This window comes from Fringilla coelebs (assembly GCF_963513975.1).
Source record: "Fringilla coelebs genome assembly, chromosome: 5".
NCBI classification, from domain to species: domain Eukaryota; kingdom Metazoa; phylum Chordata; class Aves; order Passeriformes; family Fringillidae; genus Fringilla; species Fringilla coelebs.
In genome coordinates this window covers 51999197-52019958 of record NC_140033.1, presented here as the reverse complement: position 1 = coordinate 52019958, position 20762 = coordinate 51999197, and the positions used below count along the sequence as shown (strand labels likewise).

Sequence of the window (20762 nt, the reverse complement as noted above, 5' to 3'; positions counted from 1 at the left end):
TCTAGACACAGCTGACAACTTGTTTTCACAGCTTTTTCATTACTTGCTTGGTGCTTTGCTGCTACTATGAACACTACAAGTAGCAAGATATTGGTTTTTAAACATGTAGCCTTCATTTAAGACAAAGCTAACAGAACTGGGGCTTTCATGTCACTTCTAAACTGGAGGAGAATTCTGCCACCACTTTAATGATGATCATGTTCTGTGATTTGCAACATAAAGCATAAAAAGAGGGGGTAAAAAAAAAATTGATTTGCTGGCAGAGGACAGGAAGTTTTCTTTATGCATGGTTTTTCCATCACTGTTTTTCACACAGGGAGAACTTCACCCTGCTGTGAATGTATGCCATACCTCTTCCCACATTCCTGAAACTTGAGTCACAATTCCAGCAGCACTAGCAGGACTCAGCATTAGTTCCAGGATAATCCCATTTTACACTGACTACACCTCACAATATCTAACCTCTTTGCTGGGACATGTGACTGATCCCCTTTCTCACTCTCTTGCTTCCAGGGGAGCAATATCAACACCTTGTTGCAGAGACTGGGTTAACTGGGAAGGAGACAAGTAGGTTACCATTTAAACATGGGTAAACATTCATGCCTGTCTTTAGCACAATTTTTTTTTACAGATAACCATAATAGTAATAATAATAAAAGAAAGAACCTAGATTGAGAAATTCCAAATCATGAGATTTGAAGAGATCCTGAGAGAAAGAAGATTACTGTCACCACCAATAGTTTTCATAGAAGGAAAACCAAAAGGAATCTCCTTGCATCTCACCTTTAGAAAATAGCTGCTTTTGCTCCATCCTTGTCAGGGGTCCAAAAACATTAACAAAGAGCCTTATTTGAACAAAACCAGACTCTTCTATTAATGTTTCCTGGATAACTTGTAACTTCCACATTGAATTTAGTTTTTTCCTGGGTGATTCACATGTTTTGATTATACTAATATTCTCCCCCATAACAAGTCCTTACTATTTATTTGAATGGTTGTCAAGGAAACCAAAAATCCAGCAAAGTTGGGTAACTTTTCTAGATTCAGAATTTCTGGTTTCTGAGTATTTTAAGAAATAATAACAACTTGCTCTAAAAAACAATTGTAAGGAGAAAGGAAATTATACATCTTTGCGAAAATAATTTTTCTATTTCTGCTGGCCTTTGTGGCTGTTCTTGCTCATTACAGAAGCACTGGTGACTTTAATGGGATTCTGCCTCATCTTTCACTTTAAGAAGCAGATGGTATCTTCCACACATGTGTGCAACAAGTCTGGATACAAACAACAGTGAGCAAAAAAGTTGAGATAGAAATGGATGATTATTTGGACCTCTGGGTCCTGGATAATGTAGAGCAAATGCAGAAACCGTGGAGCAAGCCACAACTGGAAATGAAGATTAGATATTAAAAAGGCAGAACAAACAAAACCTCCAAAATCAGCATCAGCATACAGCAAAGGAAAATAACTGCAAATTAATTCTCATCTCTGTAGCAAAGTCCTTAACACAGTCTGACTGATGTTGAGGACATTTTTTCCTTTTCTTTTTTAAAATTTTCTTTCCAAATCTCTCACCAATACACACATGCACACAAAGGGCAGACAAGTGGGAAAAACCTGATTTAAGAATGCTTCTTCAAAACAACTTCCTTAACAACAAAATTAAATGAGGGTGCCAAGAGCTTATCCATGCTTTATACAGACACAACTGCAGACATAAACTAAAACTGATGTAGGGTTTTTTTTTTTTTTTTAGTCTCTGCCACTTAGACATCAAAACATTCAGCCATACAGCTACTTCAGAAAAGAAAGGAGCAAAAGGTAATTCACCTACTGTGATCTTTAAGGACTACCTCCCTCCCCTCAGGTATTTAGCTGGTTTTTCTCCCACCTTATTTTAGCCCCATAAAACTCAAATGGCCAGTTTCTATATTGAGTCCTTTTCTTTACTCTCATTTGAGACTTTCTAAATTTCTTCATTGTTTCTTGCTACCTCCAAAATGCTGAATGCTCTCTTTGTTTTCCTTTCTTCATTTGTGCAAAAATGAGACGGCAGAATGAAAAATTCTGGCCAGTCTCAGTTAGTGCTGTTTCTTTGTTCCTTGTTCCTTTGAGGCCTCTGGCCTCGACCACAGCTGTTTTCAGTGCAGCAGTCAAGGGTGGAGGACCTAAAAGAGTCTGAGCATCCCAAGAGAGGTCAGTGAGAACCAGCCAAACACCAGCCTCCCAGCCCCACCTCTCCAGAAGAGGCAAAAGAACAAATCTTCCCTAGCAGATAAGGCCTTTTTTTTACTTTCTTCCTGCCAGTGAATGAGTGAAGAGAGACAAACAAGCTGGAGCAGATAAAATGGCAGGAAGCCAGAGCTTTCTGCTAAAAGCTGACTGACAGGTAGGTCTGGCCAGACCTCGCCCAGTGGTGAAAACTCAGGGCTGCCCTTCTCGCTTCATCTGTATGGAAAGATAAGAAAGATCAATTGCCTGCTTTAATTGCCAGTGAACTCAATCAACAAGCTCTTTGTGCTAATTCATCAGGGAAGATACAAATCCATGAAAATATTATCACTGTCTGATGTACTGAAGCTTTTTCACTTCAGTAACTATGCAAGTACATATACATTAGCTGCAGCCATTCCACGTTCTAGCACATTTCCATGCAGCTCTTGGGGTCAGAGCCCAGCAGCACACAACCTGTATTTTGCATGATGTCAGGATAACAAAGAGGTGTCATCATAGCATTATCCAGGATAAAATGCAACAGCATATCCTGCATAAACACAGTTTGTTGGATAGACAACAGCTGCAACTCAGTGACAAAAGCTAATCTGAAGTGGGATTCTTTCCCTATTGAAAAATCCTTTTTTAAGGATTATCAAAGAAGGTTGAAGGACAGTTACAGTGACTATTGCTAACCAAGTAATACCTGAGAGAGGAGATTGCAGGTGTAAAATACCAGTAATCATGCACAAAAACATTCCCAACGAGACACCAAGAATATTGAGGGAATGACTTCCCACCCTTTTAAGCCTGAATGATTCCCATTCAGTTTGTATCCATACAAAACAGTATTTGACAGCCAGAGTTGCAAAATTAAGAATCATAGAATATCTCAAGTTAGATGGGACCCATAAGAATCTTTGAGTGCAACTCCCTTCTCCTCACAGGATTACCTAAAATGAATCCCTATGGCTAACAGGTTCATCCATGGCCAGGCTTGGAATCATGACCAGAGTTCAGGAGCTTGGTGACATGAGCCTGCTCCAGTGACTGACCATCCTCTCAGTGAAGAACTTTCCTGATGTCCTAGGATGGTTTGTGGAAAGGACGTGGGAATGCAGCTTCCACCAGATACCTGATATCTTAACACAAAGTCAAAACATAGCAAATACTTATGAGGAAAAGGATCCATTCTTCTATTCAGAAGAAAATCCCTATTTACTATCTGGCATCTGACCAGTAAAATAACCTTTCTCTAGACCTAAACTTACACTGTTTCTGCCTAAAGAGTAAGAATAGTAGAATTTCAACAGCTGAAAATGCTACACCAAAAAAGGCCATTAGTTGGTGGAACACACATGCAACTAGTGGAATAAATGCTCTGTCCTATGAAGAACTCTTTCATCTCTCTTCTTCACCAAAAGCAAAGAATTTCCAGGAAAACAGATCAACCTCCACCCTGCAGAGTTGGAGGCCAGGTGAGTGCAACTTCTTATATAGCAATTATTGCTTCATGGGAATAAAAATTACATAAAACAGTGTTCTTTTCTCCAGTGCTAAGTATTACAATATATCAAAACTCCTAGGGACTGAAATGCTCCAGGAATACATCTAGAATAAAAAGAATAATAAAGGATAAAAGGTATTACAACTATGACCAAGAAAAACTAACGATAACCTAGTGCAAGAAGCACTTGTGATAGGGTGAAAAAGTGTTCTTTTTCTTTGTTATTAGAAAGAACTGTATTGTCTCTCAAACAATGCAGCACTAACTAGAGAAACAATCTGAAGAAAATAAAGACATTGGGAAAACTGGGCTCCTTCAAAAGCAAGGAACACTAAAGTTCATGACATCAGTCTAGTTAATTGCCCTGCTTCTGGCTAAATATCATCAAATACTTCAGATAACAGTGAGTTTGCATGAGTAGTATTTAAATGAAGTATCAGGCATGTGACTCTTACAACTTCTTGAAACATCTGTCTGAGGGCTAAATCCACCAGTGACACCCTAATTCCATGTAATCTTGGAGTTTCACCCTAAAGACCATCAGATAAAATTGCAATCAGACAGGTGAACACAGGTCCCAAATGTCTCATTAAAACAATACAGATGGAACTAATTTAAAGGCTTTCATCTGTGTCAGCTAAAAACTGTGGAATACATTCAGCTCTGACAGGGGTCAAATCTGAAGTAATGGAGGAGTATATGGCAAAATTAACAGGGGATCAAAATACTACTCAAAATACTACTCTGTTTTCATCTCTGTTTCTGAAAGGGTGAGACCTAGACACCATCAACTTAAGCTCAAAGAATGAAACTTCCACAGGATAAAATTATTTGATTGGAAAAGAGGTAGCTCTACTAAAAGAAATTACTAAAGTCAAATTACCATTAGTGGCACTTCATTAATAACCTTACTATGTCAAAAATGAAACTATCTCAAAAAATGAAACTTTGTAGGACTGAAGATTGACCTGAAAAGTGATAACTTCACTAACAGAAACAAAATTTCTCAATTTAGAAGTCTGAACGTTCTCATACTGAGTTGACTCAAAAAGAGGTGATGTCAATGTCATTTCATTAACAATGTTATTACATATCCCCCCCTTTAAAGCAAGTATTGAGACTAAAAGCAGCCTGGACACCTTTACCTGGACTGAGATGGTTTCAGACCTATGAGGAGAGGAGCATGTGCTTGTGCTGTGCCAGGTACACAGCATGACTTTGTTATTTTCACTGCTGTGAAAACTTGTCACTCAAAAAGGTGTGCCCAGACAAGGTGATCATTTTTCTCCACAACAATGACTATTTCAGCCCCAGTCCTTCAGAAGGCTTGGTTCCTACACTGCCTGCTGAACTGCTCCATGGGAAGTAGCTCACATCTGATCTATTGCCCAACACTTCCCTGAATCTCAGTTGTTTCTCAGAAATAAGCCAACATCATTTACAAATGAGGAAATCTAACCTTTTCAGCTCCCTGGTTGTGAATCAAGAATATTTTTAGAGTCCTTGCAGCCTCCTATGTTTTTCAGCTTATCAATCAGACATGGAAATACATATACTTCAGTTTTTTGTAAATCTAGAAGCAAGGCTCATTAAACATTTTGATAAAATTCTCACATCAATACTGATCCTCACTAGGAATGCCTTGAGCAGTCACTGCTGTTCTTCTGTGAGTAACTGAATGCCCTCTGACAGGGAGGTGTCCATGTGAGCGAGTGAAAAGCCATTAAGAGCTAAGACCATCTAACTATAGCCATTATGTGTCTTCCCAGCTTTCCACCTGCAGGTGCCAAAGAAAGAAATTGTACTGGAGCACAGGATAACCATTAACTCTCCCCAGCAAGTACAGGGGATATACAACCTATACCCCTCATGCAGATCAAAGTGTTCAAATAACTGATGTATATCCAAGGTTAGGACAGCAAAATGCCTTCATTTCTCATAGGTGGATGATAATGTTCTGAGAAAGCAGCTGCTGTAATGGGGATGCATGGAACAAACCACAGCTGCCCAAGTTAGTTTGAGATGTTGTGTCTTTTTTTGGCTTTTCCAGAGCATGCTTTTTAATTTCTGTCAAATTGAATAATTTTTGGAAAATCTCATGTGAAGTTATTCATCTTTTTCTCATTCTCTGCTAAAATTGCCTTCCCTGGAGGTGCAGCACATGTTGCTGCAATGAGCAATGTTGAAGGAGCTGAATGCCAAACAAAAACCCTTGCTGTTGAAATGTCAGAGTCAGCTACTATGATACAAATGTGGGTGATTTTAAGAGGAAAAGAGTTGGCTCCTTAAACCTCACTCCACATATGTTACAAAGAGCAGCTACTCCATCTTCCTGGTGGACACAGAACAGAACAACTGTACTGCTTTTCCCTAGAATCAAGGAAAAGGTGGAGGTACAGAGAGGCCCACAGCAATTAGAACTAAATTATAAAACTAACAAAGAACTCCAATGTTTTTTAAAAGCACCAGCTACAATAGGAAAGTACAAAGGGTTTAGAAAGTCAGACGTGAGGTTTTCTTCTCAAATAGTAGTAGAAGCACTGCACAATGTAACACAAGAAGCAGACTTCACAAAGGTTTCACTGTGCTGGGGAGTTTGAATTGCTATCTGTTTCTTGGTGGACACTAATTTCCTCCCAAACAGTCTGAAGGAAAATATCTTGGCTTACAAAACCAGGACTGTTAATTTCCAGTCACCTTTACTGAAAATTATGGATAAAAGACTCTGTTCTTAACATGGTAGCACTGCGTCACAACCACAAGCATCTTTTATCACCTGAGACTTCAGGCCTCTAGTATTCAATATGTCCATTAGCAAATAGACAAAATCTCAATTATAAAGTAGAAATTCAAGTCTAAAAATAAGCCATAAAAGTTACACAAATCTGTAAAATGTTTTGATTATAGACTTCATTTTCCAAAATCTTGGATTTGCATATTAAAAGAAAATAAAGAGAAGGGGAAACGACAGGAAGCAACAGCAGTCAATGCCTATTGTTTGACTGGCATGTGCAGTAGGCCAGTTTGCAGGAAGACAAAAGGCTGGTGAAATGCAGGAGCACTGCAAGCCCCCCATAGCACACGAGAGTTTTAGACCAAAACCTCAGTGCCATAGAAACACTTTAACTGAATACTTACTGCTGTGTAAATAAATGTAAACATAAACAGATGCCAGGTTTCTCATTCTGTGTGGCATTAATAGCAATTAGATCTTGCATATGAAGTGGAAAAGAAACAAAGGGAAGTAGCATACTTCTCCTTTATAACTTTTTGTGTTTGCCTCTGAGGCACGCAGTGAACTACTTAACAGATGAACAACCCTGCGCTGCCCTTAACAATGGATAATCTGCAGGCAGTGCAGTGCAAATACAGTCAAACCCCTACAGCCCATGACAGTTTAGGGGTCAGTCACTGTTACTGTGAGATAGATCCTTAGAGGTGGCTGCAACATCCACTGGAACTTATTGATGAGGATGATGATGGAAGGCAGGAGAATGCTGACCAATTTTATTGTTCAAGGCTTTATCAACACTGCTATCATTGCCACCCTCTTAAATTGATGTGAAAACCACCAAACTAATAATCTGTTCATCAAACACACTCTCATATCTTCCCAACTGCCAATCAGAATCCCTCTCTCCCATGCTCAGAAGGTGGTAGCTGCCATTCTGTTAGAAGTATTTGATCACGCTTCCAAAATTGGTATATTGCAATACTGCAATACATACAGCTTTATCACTACTATCATTCATTGGAAGAGCTTCTGCGGGCATCCAAAGATTTCATGGCATTTGAGTTGCTTTTGGTGCTATTTGCTGCAAAGACATTCACATAGTAAGTATACTTTAAAACAACTAACATTATAGGGATTTTGACCTACAGTAATGTTTGTATGGACAATACAATGTGCCAGACAGGACACTTGCTTGCTGTCTAGATGGTAAAGGGAGTCTCCATAGGAAGGGTTCTTACAGGGTCATCCTAATTGGATTAGGTGAGACTCCCTAAAACATGTTTCTGTACAATTTTTGTAACCCAGCTGACCCATGGTCCTACCTGACCACTGCAAGATATGTATTATGTGTCACTATAGATCACCTTAACCTATGAACAAAACATTTCCTAACTATCTTAAGTATGTACAATAGACTGTCCTACATGATCATTTCTACACGTGCAGGAACTGTACCTATTGATTGCCTTACTCTCGTACAACTGATTAACTTTGCAGCAGGAACTGTCTGTGAATATCTGGGACAGCCAGATTCTTTGCCCAGGATGTTAATTGACATGCTTAAGCATACAAATTGGTCTAGGCACAGCAGGGTCTGCCTGGGGAATCTTAAGAACTGTCTGAAATTCCCACCAGGACCTCTCCTGTAACAAGCTGTCAAATACTTCTTGTGCCAGCAGTTCCATCAATCACCTAGTTTCAACTTGGGCTGCTGTCTCAAACCAGTCCTTTATCTCATCTGTGCAGACAACAAGCCTGAGAGTTCCTGGACCACTGTGGGAATTTAAGTGCACTAGGGGTGCACACAGGCACAGCCCTGAGAACCAACTGCACTACAATCATAATTAAAGAATTAAAGTTTATTTTTCTTCGTAAGTCTCACAGCCCTTGCCCATTAGCTCAGTTGGCTAGAGCTTGGTGCTAATGACACAAAGGTCATGGGTTCAATCTCTCTATGGACCCTTCACTTAAGAGCTGGACTCGATGATCCTTGTCCCTTCTAACTCAGAGTATTTTGTCATGTCTGTCTAAATGATGTCAATATCTGAACTAGTGAACTGTCTTCAAAATTCAGATGAAAGTGGCTAAGAAGTAATTCACCTCATACTGCAGTAAATGCCCAAAGATAGGTGATCTTTATGCCATGCATTATTTGAGTTTGGTTGTGCTGAATCAGACTACTGATTTTTACTGAGTGTGCAGATGTCAACATTTCTGATAGGAAATCACCTAATGCAGCACTGGTACTCAGATTTGTGGGCTGTTGTTTCTGGGAACAGTAAAAGCTGGAATATTGTCCATATATAGAGCAAAGAATGGAGCTTTTCATATTTCTCTTTCAGATCAAATGTTCATCAACTACAAAAACTTATTTACCATCCCTTCAAGTTCATAAATCAACTGCAGCACATGTAGGCTGAACTGTTTAAAGGAAATGGCTTTTCTGCTCTATCAGTGATTAAAAGACTGTGTATCTGGGCCATTTACCCACAGCAGAGCAGGCAACTGCTCATTCTACATTCTGCCTTCTTCAGTTCACCTGATGTTGTCATCAGTGTGTCAGGCAATATCTGGGAAAACAAACTCACCTTATCTGTATTCCACCCATCACATACAGTACTGCCTTATCGGCTGTTCCTTCTGCTCTGGGACAGGGCAGATCACAATGGATTTAATGCCTGCATTTCCCTGGGAGTGAACTGACACGAGATCCCATGTTTAACAATGAAGTGCAGAAGCCAAGTGCCCAAGCTGCACACCTTCAATAGTTTGTTCTGGAGCTTCTGCATGTAAGACTGAACTGAAAAAACCACAGCACCCTGCAGCCTGATATTTGCAAATCACAGCTGTAACAGATGTACGTTTCACAAGTATTTTTTTATTTAATGCTCAAAGAAGACCATTTTCAGTTTCCAGTTATTTTGTGGGATGCATTGCTGTAATAGATACATCTATGCATTAGGACCAAAGCTGACTCACACAACTAAAGTGATCATATAAAGTGAATTTACACTGCCAAGTAACTTTCCAGTATGCAGTCACAGCCATATGTGGCCACATAAATTTGGAAGAGTTATGTGTGGGCCATACTGAGTAGAGCAAGAATGAAGTATGTAGCTATGCAATAGTTCAATTACTGGCACCATCATCAGCAGCCTACACTTCAAGGACGCTTATTGCTGATTACTGACTGCACACAGCAAGTTTAGTTCATGGGAGAGAGTTCCAAATCCTAACAGCTAGTGAGATGAGGGAGAGCTTTTAAGCACCCATCTATCTCCCTTGAGGTTATTTGCAAGGCAGTGAGGAGACAGGCCAAGTTATGTTGGGAAGGTTACAAGCATCTTAGTAGAACTGGCTGTTAAAACCTTCAAACGAACTGGTTTAAAGAAATACATCCAGCAAGCTGCCATCTCGACTGTGTCTGATTCTTTTCCTGGAAATGCTGTTATTTTGGCTCAGCTCCACAGTGAAGTCTCCTCCTCTTCTATCCCATCTCTTATCATAAACTCCAAGCAAAGATATACCTTTCCTTGGCCATTCTTTCCTGTGCTCCATCTCTCTTCCAAGCAGGCTGCTGGTAGTTTGGCAGCATCTGCTTCTATGGAGAGAATGAACCTAGGCTCTTTGTGGTGCAACAGGAATGTCAACAGCTGTGTCACCTTGCAAAAAGAAAAATAAGTCTTCTCTAAGTTTTAAAAGGAACATCTGACATGCTTAAGTCACAGCAGCAAAGTAGATGTTGCTTTGCTGGCCCTAGGAATTCTGATATAATCCATGATAACTTGTCTTCCCCTTCTTGCAGTGAAGTGTCCAGTTTTCCTCTAAAACCTGAGAGAAAACAACAGCCACAGCCAAGACTAATTTTCTATGCCTTTCTTCAGGACACTGGTTTCTCTAACTCTAAGCTAAACAGCATGTATTTTAAGAGCTGCAGGATATGTTAAGAAACACTGCCAAATACCAGATACTTTAGTCTCCAAATTCTGCCTTTTAAAAAATTAATATGCTACTGGAAACTGTTGCCTGAATTCTAAATAGCTACTTGAAAACAAAAAAGCATCCATATTATTTATGGAGGATCTAATATTATGTGCTCTCTTCCACTGCTTGAGCAGGAACAGGAGCAGAAGCAGGACTTTTCCCAGGACTTAAGGGCTTAATCTAATATGCCAGCTCCTGCTGCGTTAGAAGGAATAGGCTGGAAGCTCATACATATCCAATGGGAAAAAAACAAACATGAAATGAAATGTTTTCTGCAGCAGCTAAAATGTGTTCCAAAACAACTGAACATCAGTGAATGAAAGCTAAGCAGAAAGTTCTCATGCCATTACTCAGTTTAAACCCTTTTAAAAGTCAGAAATTGGTATTGATTGCAGGTTTAAAAAAGAACTATGGAGGGTCATTTAAATTGAAACATAGTATATACTGTAACAGTGAATCCATAGATCACTCCAGAGAAAGACAGGCTTTCTAGTAAACATCCAGCATCAGCTCTATGTTTTCTTAACACCAGGCAGCAAAATACAGCTCCCAAGAGTGCAGGTGAAATACATGAACCCAAACCAATCATTAAATCCTCTCTAGGGGCTACATAAGAAACAAATGAGATGAGCTCCTACAGCTGTCTGTAAACAGCTCCTCTGTCGTCTTTGCTAAAACCTGCAGAATGATCTGGATATGAGCCAGCATCATTCCTGGCTTTTAAAAACTCTGTTTATATTTATAACTCTTTGCTCTCCTTTGCCAGTGTCTATCACATTCTCCTATGCTCAGTACTATATACAGTGATTTTTTGGCCACTGAAACCAGGGAAATTGCTTGGTATGAAAAATGATGAGCTCTGAACAAGAGGGGCAAACTTGGAAAGACCTATTTATGCATCAATACCTGCATCCATCTAGAAAGTGGTCCTCAACTTAAGGCCTATATGTTACATGCAAGACAGTCTAGTGTTGATGTAGGTCACTAGTCATATAAAAAAATTAAGGCTCAGTGAAGAGGGAGGGACAAAGCAGTTTTGCTCTGTAGCCTCATATCTGCTCAGTGCTTTGCCTGTAAATCAGAAATTGGGGATCACTGAAGTAAGCTCTCTTGGTTATTATTTACTTAACTAGATTGGACCATACCCAAATGACCAGAAGGAAAACACTAAGAGGTCTCTCTTCCCCAGCTGAGAGGCTAATTAAAAACCCTACAATTTGCAGAAAAGCACATGTAACATAGACAAGTACAAGACTGGTAGGAAAAAACCTCCTCCTTGCTATGAAGCTATAAAGAACAGAAGGAAGATCTCTGGCTAATTAGGTTAATATCAGCTTATGGCTTCATGTAAAAGAACCAATGAAAAATAAAAACAGAAACAAAGTATTTTTCTCAAGAATCACTTTTTTCCTTTTTCCATCTCTTTCTAAAGCTTTCTGTATTCAACATTTCACAACGTTGTGTGCTTTGAATTTCTCCCTTAATAAGTACAGCAATTTGCTAAATTTTGTGTTTTTTCCTTGTTTCAGGGTCCTGTTCAGAACAGTCTGGTAAGTCATACAAATTACTGCCACCAACTTCAAATGCTTAAGTCTGAACACTTCATTCTACCTCCACAGGTAAAAAACATACAGCTCAAAATCATGTCCTGATTTAAACTTTTTAAGTATGAAAACATAATTACTTTGAGTAAGTGGTTTTCCCCGCCTGTTAATTGAACTCTTTTCATAATCATTCCTTTTAGATAGGCATCCAGACAAAAAAGGTAGCTATTGTACTAATAGTACCTTGTCGAAGTGTGTGTACTAAACAGTTTCACACACCTGTGCTTGAGGAATGCAGGGTGGTTAAGTGCTTCCAGTAACAAACTTGGGCTTATTGAGCAAGATTTTTAGGATTCCACCTTTGCTACTAGGAAGAAGTATCCTTAAAAAAAACATAGCGTGAACAAATAGACACCCAGGATCCTCTTGCTAGCAAGTAAAATTCTAAGCTGCAACACAAAACATTTCATTTGCTGCTCTCATTCCAGAGAAACTGGACTGATTTTAGCCATTCAGCATCTTCCAGATACGTGTAATTGGGGTTACAACCATGTCAGTTAGAATTAGTTTTCATCAGGGAGAATATTTTTAGGCAGTAGTTCCCCTGCAGTTCAGCAGTCAAGGGAGATGAGGAGCAAAGGGGTGACATCAAATCACAAGTATATGACTGACACCTGTGTCTGTGTGTCTTTACCTTGAGCTCATCTGCATCATAGAAGTCTATGCGCACAGCAGGGACCATCCACGTCTGGAACAGAGTTGCCAGGATCTGTTTGGCAATTGCATCTGCAATGAGGTGGAAGTGGAGTGGGTTGCGCCTGATGTGAGAAGGGAGAGAAACATATTAGTTCAAAGGTTTCTAATTCCTGTTTTTAAAGGACAACATCAGAATTTACACAGCTTTATCTGTGTCTACCATGCCAAGTTTTGAGTGTGCAGCATGTCTGGTGGAGTCCTGCTCTGTGGCCAAAATGCTGAGACACAATTTGAATACACATGACCACAACACAATACTCAATCAGTTTCTGGGTGGCTATGAAAACACAGATCCTTTGACTCCAGCAGGATGTATGATTTGTAACACCTAAGAGTCTTGTCCCATGCACCAGCTCCTTAAAAAAAGGCCAAGTTAATATCCCTTTGGAGACTTGAGCTTTGGAAATTATTGTTTCAGTTTCTAGGTGAACCTGGTAATTTATCTTTGTAGTAAGAAGACTGTCTTAGGTTAAATATAAAAATTTGAATGAGGTGAAATTCTGGGACCCTTGAGTTTACATAGAATTTTTCTACAAAGCAATCTTGGGGAACCAACAGCTGTCCCATAGGAACCCAAACTTAGATGCTTCAGGTGAGTGCCTTCTAGCTATTCACTGCCATAGTAAACAGAATGGAAATTGCAAATCTTACCACATCCTTTTCTCCTAATGCTTACGGAAAGGCATGAGGAAAGGAAACATTTTACTTCAAAACACTAGATCTGGGTTCATCTCTCTAATTACAGGACTTAGGCTAACTGAAAAGCTTCAAAACAAGACAGGTGAAGCCAGTATCAGCAAGAGTGGCAAGCTCTGACAAAATGTATGGGTTTTTTTATACTAATGTGAACTCAGATACTATAAATACCTCGTTTAATTCCCTTAACCTCCCCCCCCTTTTTGGGGGAAAATAAGCAACAAAATTTGATCTTAACTTCTGTGGTAGGAAACCTACCAGTGCAAGTTAGTCACAAATTGTAGTCTTCCATGTTTACCCCTAGCTTAGCAACTTTCCCGGTCAGCAGAAAAGGACAGACTTTGAAAAAAACTAAGAAGAAAAATGGCTTGTTTAGACTTCTGCATGGGATCAACCTTTCTTTAATCCCTAGAGTGGAATAGTGGATTCTCATTTCTATGGAATTTGTAAAGCTAAATGAGTGTACTTGTTAATTGGTATTTTTCATCTAACAAGAGAAGTATTTAGTTTCAGATGTTGATTAAAGCAGAAGACGAGTGATGCTACTGCATTCTTCAGTGTGAATGAAAAGTGAGGAAAACTATATTAGCTCAGGCCAATATACTTCCATTAAACTTTTGGGTTTAACCCAAAAAATGAAGGTTATTTTTTCTCCATTTTCTACATTAATGAAAAATGTGTGCCTTCCTTTTAATGTTTCTTTTCTTGCCATGATGAGTAATACTGCTTCCCACTGAACAAAGTCCACAGGAAAACATAAAAATACATATAATTGTTCATAGTATTTTAACAGACCTCTCAGCAGAAAGAGGAGATTATTGTGAGAAGCAGTGTATGACTGGATTTTGCAGATCCAACCCGGCACTCGGGGCTGCCAGTGAAGCTGCTGTTTTGGCTTCAAGGACACTGTGGATCACATTATGTGCTTACAGGAAAAGCAGAAAAGGGCTGGGAAGAAGCCTTATATATGAGATAATCATGACGGCAGAATAAACCCTCAGCTGATCTGCCTTAAACGAGATCCAAAGCACTAAGCCACAACACGCTTTTCAGAAGACAAAGGTCTTTCTATCTCCAGCTTGTCTGGAGGGAGGAGGGGAGAGGGAAAGGCACAAGCTGCCAGCTGCCGAGTGTCCCATTACCAAGCTAAAGGGATCACAGCAATTACATTTGCTTCACCAACCCAGCAGGAGAGCAGAAGAGGACATCCTGGCTCATGCAGATTCCGCAGTAACCAGGCACCTTGCCAAGAAAAAATCAGGAAATAGCAGTGATCAGGAAATACATCTCATTACTAGAGACAAGGCCAAGAGAAACAAAGTACAACACCGGTGGCTTTGGGTACCAGCAAAGCAGCATCTCAAGACAAATAAATGTTCAATATCAACATACACATCCCACATAGCTCCCTCTGCTAAGGAGGGGCTGAGTCTAGATTCTGGTAGGACTATTTCCCAGCTGGTGTTCTTCAGTAATTTCTTCCCTTTTTTATTCTGGGTTATTTATCTTATTTTCTAAAGTAGAATAAGAAAAGTAAAAAAATCAGTTAAAAAAACAAAGCTTCATCTTCTTTCAAATGATCGTTTGCTTAAATGGAATTTATATAAAATATTTCAAGATGAAACACACTAGTTGAAAAGAAAAAATCTGACACAAAGACACTCAGATGTTCAGTAGCAGTTTATACTTATCTGAATGACCCAGAGTGTATGAAACTTATATGGGAACAAGTGGGTGACATTTACTTTAGTTCATCTCCTACTGGAAGAAAGAAAAAAGGATAGTTGTACTCCCACACAGAAATCTCTTTCACGTTGTTAGCCTCATGGTGAAGATTCAGCTGGAAGGAAAGTGTGTGTCAGAGGCAAGGCAAAAGATTATCACTTACCAAAATATATCCCCAAAACAGTATAGTGACCTGATGACATCTACAACTAAATGTGCATCAGCCACAGAAAATTTCAGTTCTGTGAAATGTGAGGTTTAGCACGGTGCTGGAAGCCAGCAGTGCACAGCCTCAAAGCTGGAAGACCTTCTGAAGGTAACCATACTAGCATACACACAGATGACATCTTGTACCTCTTCTGCTGTCTGCAATATGTGAAGCCTAAAAGATATAGATTGCTTCAAAGTGTTTAAGAAACAAGTTTAAAAGCTTGAAGATCAACCAACATTCATTATAAAAGATACAGAACAGATTCTGCAAGATGACAAATCTTTTTCAAGAGATATATGAAAGGGAAGTCATGATTATCTGACAACATGATTGAATCAGTGGCTCTAAGAATTGGGGATGACAATCAGGATATTGTGAAGGATTCCACTGAAAGCTGAATTTCATTAAACTGGGACATTTTGCTCATTTTCCACTGGGCACATCAAGAGAACTAAAAAAACACAAAGGCTGGTTGTATCTTGTACTGATAGAAATCACTATACTGTACTGGGGACAGTATATTCAACTATGGAATAACATGGGTCAATATATGGCAACTCTGATAAACTTCTCCCACAAAACTAACAGGTTTTGGAAAATCCCCAGTATTCACCTGAATTAATCTGTTTAGAAAGAAATGTTTCTAGTATCCTAGGTTTCAGAACAATGAGCCCCAGGTCTTCCAGATTCCTTACTGCAGAAGCAGGTATTGAAACAGCCACAGGATTACTCACAAGGTCCAGAAATAGTTAATCTTATTTACTTCAATGATTTTGAACATTTGAATTTCTACCAACTACAACTTTTCATAGTTTCTGCTACACAGAAAATGCTGATGCATTAATGTCTTAATTTGGTAAAATGTAGTTCCAAAATATGACCATTTCCCATCAAGTGGAAACTTAAGGTTCTAAGTACTCTGTTCAGAAAACTGCAAATCTTCCTATATTAACTTATTTCCACTTACCTTAAGATCAGAACACTATCTGACAACGTAAACCATATGTAAAGAGCACACATTTATTTTTCGCAAATTACTTTCCTCAAAAGTGGACAAAGGGAGATTCTAGCCAAGATTTTCAAGCATGGATGCTTAAATATAGGTTCTTAGACCTAAATATAGGAGTTGGAATGAATGCCCTCATTTTCAAAATTGCTGAGGTCCTATAAAGTTAGGAAAATGAAAAGACGTCAATTTTTTAAAAGTCAGGCCATGAATTTAGAAGTCTATTCCAAGGTACCCATTTCTCTACATTTTTTCTTGTCTTGATGTCTTATTCTTGCGTTTCAAAACCTCTTATTCTTCATCAGATTTATGATCTGCTTGCTCAAGCATTTGTGGCCCTATCTTTTCAAATAGCCACTGCCACAGAGTTAAATACAGAAATCTGCAATTGAAAAAGGGAGTAGTGAACCAAGGCTCACTCTTCCCTTCTGCACTATTCCATAGCTCAGTTGTTAGTAATTCAAAAGGCAGCTCCTTGGCTGCTTGGTTATACAGTTCTCTCTCTGCAACAGAGAAATTTTATTTTCTAAGAATACAAAAAGGTCAGCAGCCCAAGGGGTTTATTCCAAAACCTATACTTTATTAAGGGAAGCATAACAAGGTAGTACCTGTTATATGTGTAACAAATGGTTACAGGAACTTCAAACAGGAATTATAAAAGGCAGTTTGGGAAACTTTTTCTCCTAATGCCCATATGACAATCCCTCTCTCAGATGAGAAAATTTTTAATGTGAAAATCTTCAAGATGTTTTTATACTGCTTCACACCCAGTATTGATGAAATGCTCCCCAAACTACTGGAGAGAGCCTAAATACACACTTGCTGAGAGCCTAAATACACACTTGCTGCATCACTCATGGATCTTCTTGTTTTGTGTTTACTTACAGAATTTCTTTTGGAAGTATTAGGAGTAAATCATGGGCAGATTTTTCTAAACATTGCCTTCTCCATTATGCCTCTATTATTAGGACAATTAGAAAAACCAAAAAGTGTGTATTGTTGATGCATTTATATGGATCAGAGAAACCAGGTCACGCTTTATGTTTTTTGCCAAAATAACCTCACACAAAATAGACCGACACATTAGAAAAGTTGGAAACACTGTCAGAGGTTTTGAATTCTCAAATTAACTCCATTAAGGCAAAGTGGTCTCAATGGAATATAGCCATTAGATTATATAAGCTTTAATTACCAGCCAGTGTTGACTTGTGACTTTTACTTGGAAATTACATGTCATCCTTTTAATTTAATTTAGATTTTCATTTGCTTTGCCTTATTCTACTTGTTCTAAGAAAAAAAAAAAAAGAGTTCATTATTCATACAGCATTCTGTAACACAGCTTCATATCCTGTTCTTAAAAATGCTCAGACATACACTTAACTTTAAGGTTACAAGCAGCCTTCTTAAAGCAAAGAGACAACTTCCCATTAAAAAGCATTTGTCTGGATGTCTGGTTTTGTTTTCATTCCTTACAAAGCCCCCACACTCCTATGCCACTATTGCTGTGGCATAGAAGGAGACTACAGCCAAAGGAGTAAATGCAGTGTCTCCTGTGAAGAAGAGGGACTGACATAGTGGGGAAAAAACCAAAAGGGCACAAAAACCATCACATTACTTGGGGCACAAAAGAGAATTGTTTACAGATTTTCAGGCTGACTTAACTGCCAGAGACATGTTATAATTGTGTAAGTTCGTTTTTTATTTTGTTTCCAAATTAAACATACTGTTAGGCATGTCTTTGAAAAAGGGCATATTAAAAACCATTTTAGCTCTTACTCAAGTTAAGGCAGAGAAATTATCTTTTTAATATGTAACTAGGATCTTGGGCTGTTTCTGTAGCACTCTAAGGTTTGCAATTTTCAGAAATGGAGTAAAACATTGAAAAATCACCAATGTAACTTGGACCAATAGCTGCAAAAGATTCAAGGAACGTTATCAACCAGAAACTGCTTCAGTTTTGAAAAAGAAATGCAGGTGCTTTTTAGCTTACCACTATAATCACTGTTTCCAAAAGTATTTGCACTTCCTTCTGCCTATTTGACCCAATATAATAAATTTTTAGTGTTTGGTCTTTTGCTTTGGAACAACTAAAGTGAGGCTGCTCTTAGGATATGGTGATATGAGATTGGTTTGCGTTAAACTCAGAGATAATTTTTTTTAGCCCTGCAATGGCTTTATAAAATCTGTCATAATTGGGAACTGGATGTGCAAGAAAGGAAAGCAGGGAAGTTGCAGAGTAGGACTAAGTATTCATCCTACAAGCCTCCCTCTGTGCAGCGCTGCCAATGCATATTTATCAGACTGCAAACCCTGCACTATCCCAGCTCTGCTGAGTCTCCTCCTGAGAACAGACTGTCAGTTATGTCAAACTGGGTGTTAAAAGCTGCTGGATTTTGTGGCTGGAGCATACATTTTTGAAAGACAAAACTGGAATCTAGCTCCTTTATCACTGGGAATGAAACACATTTCTGAATTATGGTGTTCTTATGTGGAATCAATCACACTACCCCTTTCCTCTCCTTTTCCCACTCTCTGGAATCTGAAGATAGATATGGTTTCTCAAATGGTCTGAACAAGTAGCTTGCCTAAGTCCCATAATATATATGGTATGACTCAAATCTTGATGTTTCAGGCCTGTGGAGAGCTGAAATGTTCAATATGCAGGATTTGCTGTACATTCATGCAAGAGAGAGGAGACAGCACACTCCATCTATAGAAAATTCTGTAGCTTTTATCCTTAATGACCCAGCACTCCTGCTGTTTTGTGTCTCTATCTAGCACTCTAGCTAAAGCTGGGGGTATAACAAATATGTTAATGCTCCCTGGGATCAGACTGACATGGCCTCCTTTTCTCAGAGCTTTTCTATTAGAGAAGCAGGGATTTCCTATGGAAGTAGGGAATTTAGGTATATAGTTTTGTATCAAAATGCATGCTAAAACATGCCTTAATTACTAACCTGTACAGAAATGCCAAAAGAAGGACATGACCTCTTAATGAATTCCGGACAGATTAACTGAAATCAGTGTCTTACAACAAACACCAAGTGAGGTGCAGGAAGACTGGTGAGGACATTAAGCCTGGTTGCTTTGAGGGGTCAGTTATTTAATCAGTAGATTGAATTCAGGGTGTCTTGAAGGAAAAACAAAATCTCTATGACAATAAGTTTGGCAGCATATTTTTTCTGTTCTTGCAAAACTTATATTTGTATGTGAGATTGAACATGGTGATACTGGAAATGAAGAACCAGTAGCCTAACTTAGAGATTAGGGTAGCAAACTTCTTGTTAGGCAAACGTCTCCATTGGAAGCATACAGGCCTTTCAAACAGGCTTATTGGACAATGTCAGCTAGGATGCACTCCCTGGTGCATATTTAGGGTTAGAATAAGTGGCATCTCCATGGCTGTTTTCACTGATGACCCTCAAGTCAGAGGTAAACTTGATGCTGCCATCAGGAAGCACTATCTGAACCAACCACTTCCAATTCTCCTAACTCAATCCTCCTAAATGCACTATCACGACCTGTCTCCATTCTTCATTCCTATAATCAAATAGATCATAGCAACTAAAAGTAGCCTTTCCAATCATCACCATTTCTGAATTGCAGAGTGGTCTCCAAAATAACAGTTTGCACATGGCAACCAACACAAAGAAACTTCGTTCTAAATCAATATTCAGCTTAGTTTGTTGTTTCTTTTTCCTTATTTTGCATCCTTCTACAGAACTGCCATTCCAAAGATAAAGATACAAGAAAGGAGTGCTACTGAAGCATGGTCATGGAGTCATAGCATCAACTGATGCTTAAGAAGCCTGTGTTTTCTAGAAGATAAGAAAGAAATGTCTCTGTCTCTTTTCTGAGAATATCTTCTCTTTCTAGCAAACAATTTAATACCTTGTGAGAAACCCTGGTTCTAGGCAGGAATGGACTTAGACTTGCCTTTAAGTATGCTCTGAGCAAACAAGGGAGACAGGTTATCTGGAATGTACTCAGGTTTCATTAGCTATACTGGACTTTATCTTGACCACCTCTGCTGAGCTCAACAAATCCTTTGACATGAGCAGCAGTGCAGGCCAAAACCAGTATTTTCTTGACAGAGGCAGAATCCATCAGACTTAGAAATTTTTTGTTTTAATATTTTAACATACTATTATTTAATAATTTAATTACGTGGCAGTATTGTTCATAAATTTGCTAATTGCTCTCAGGAGTGTCTTAAGTAAAACAGGGACATTTCCTTTAAAAAACACAGAGAGAGGTTGTTTCAACCTCTGAGCTGTGAGATTCCCATTATTTACAGAACATTTGGAAACAGAAAGATTAAAGCCTTCTCAAAATGGATGCAAGTATTAGGATAGAAAAACATGGAGCAGCTTATCACTAGGATAAC

At 38.8% G+C, this 20762-nt stretch overlaps 1 protein-coding gene across 4 annotated transcripts in view; it reads right to left on the bottom strand.

The window, feature by feature from the left end:
- The window catches only part of LARGE1 (LARGE xylosyl- and glucuronyltransferase 1), a 269824-nt gene that overhangs the window by 109552 nt on the left and 139510 nt on the right, over positions 1–20762 (bottom strand). For all 4 annotated transcript variants that reach the window (XM_084205376.1, XM_084205378.1, XM_084205377.1 and 1 more), the window contains one exon: positions 12676–12799. In XM_084205376.1, the coding sequence (XP_084061502.1) occupies positions 12676–12799 (124 nt within the window). The remainder of the gene's footprint in view (positions 1–12675; positions 12800–20762) is intronic.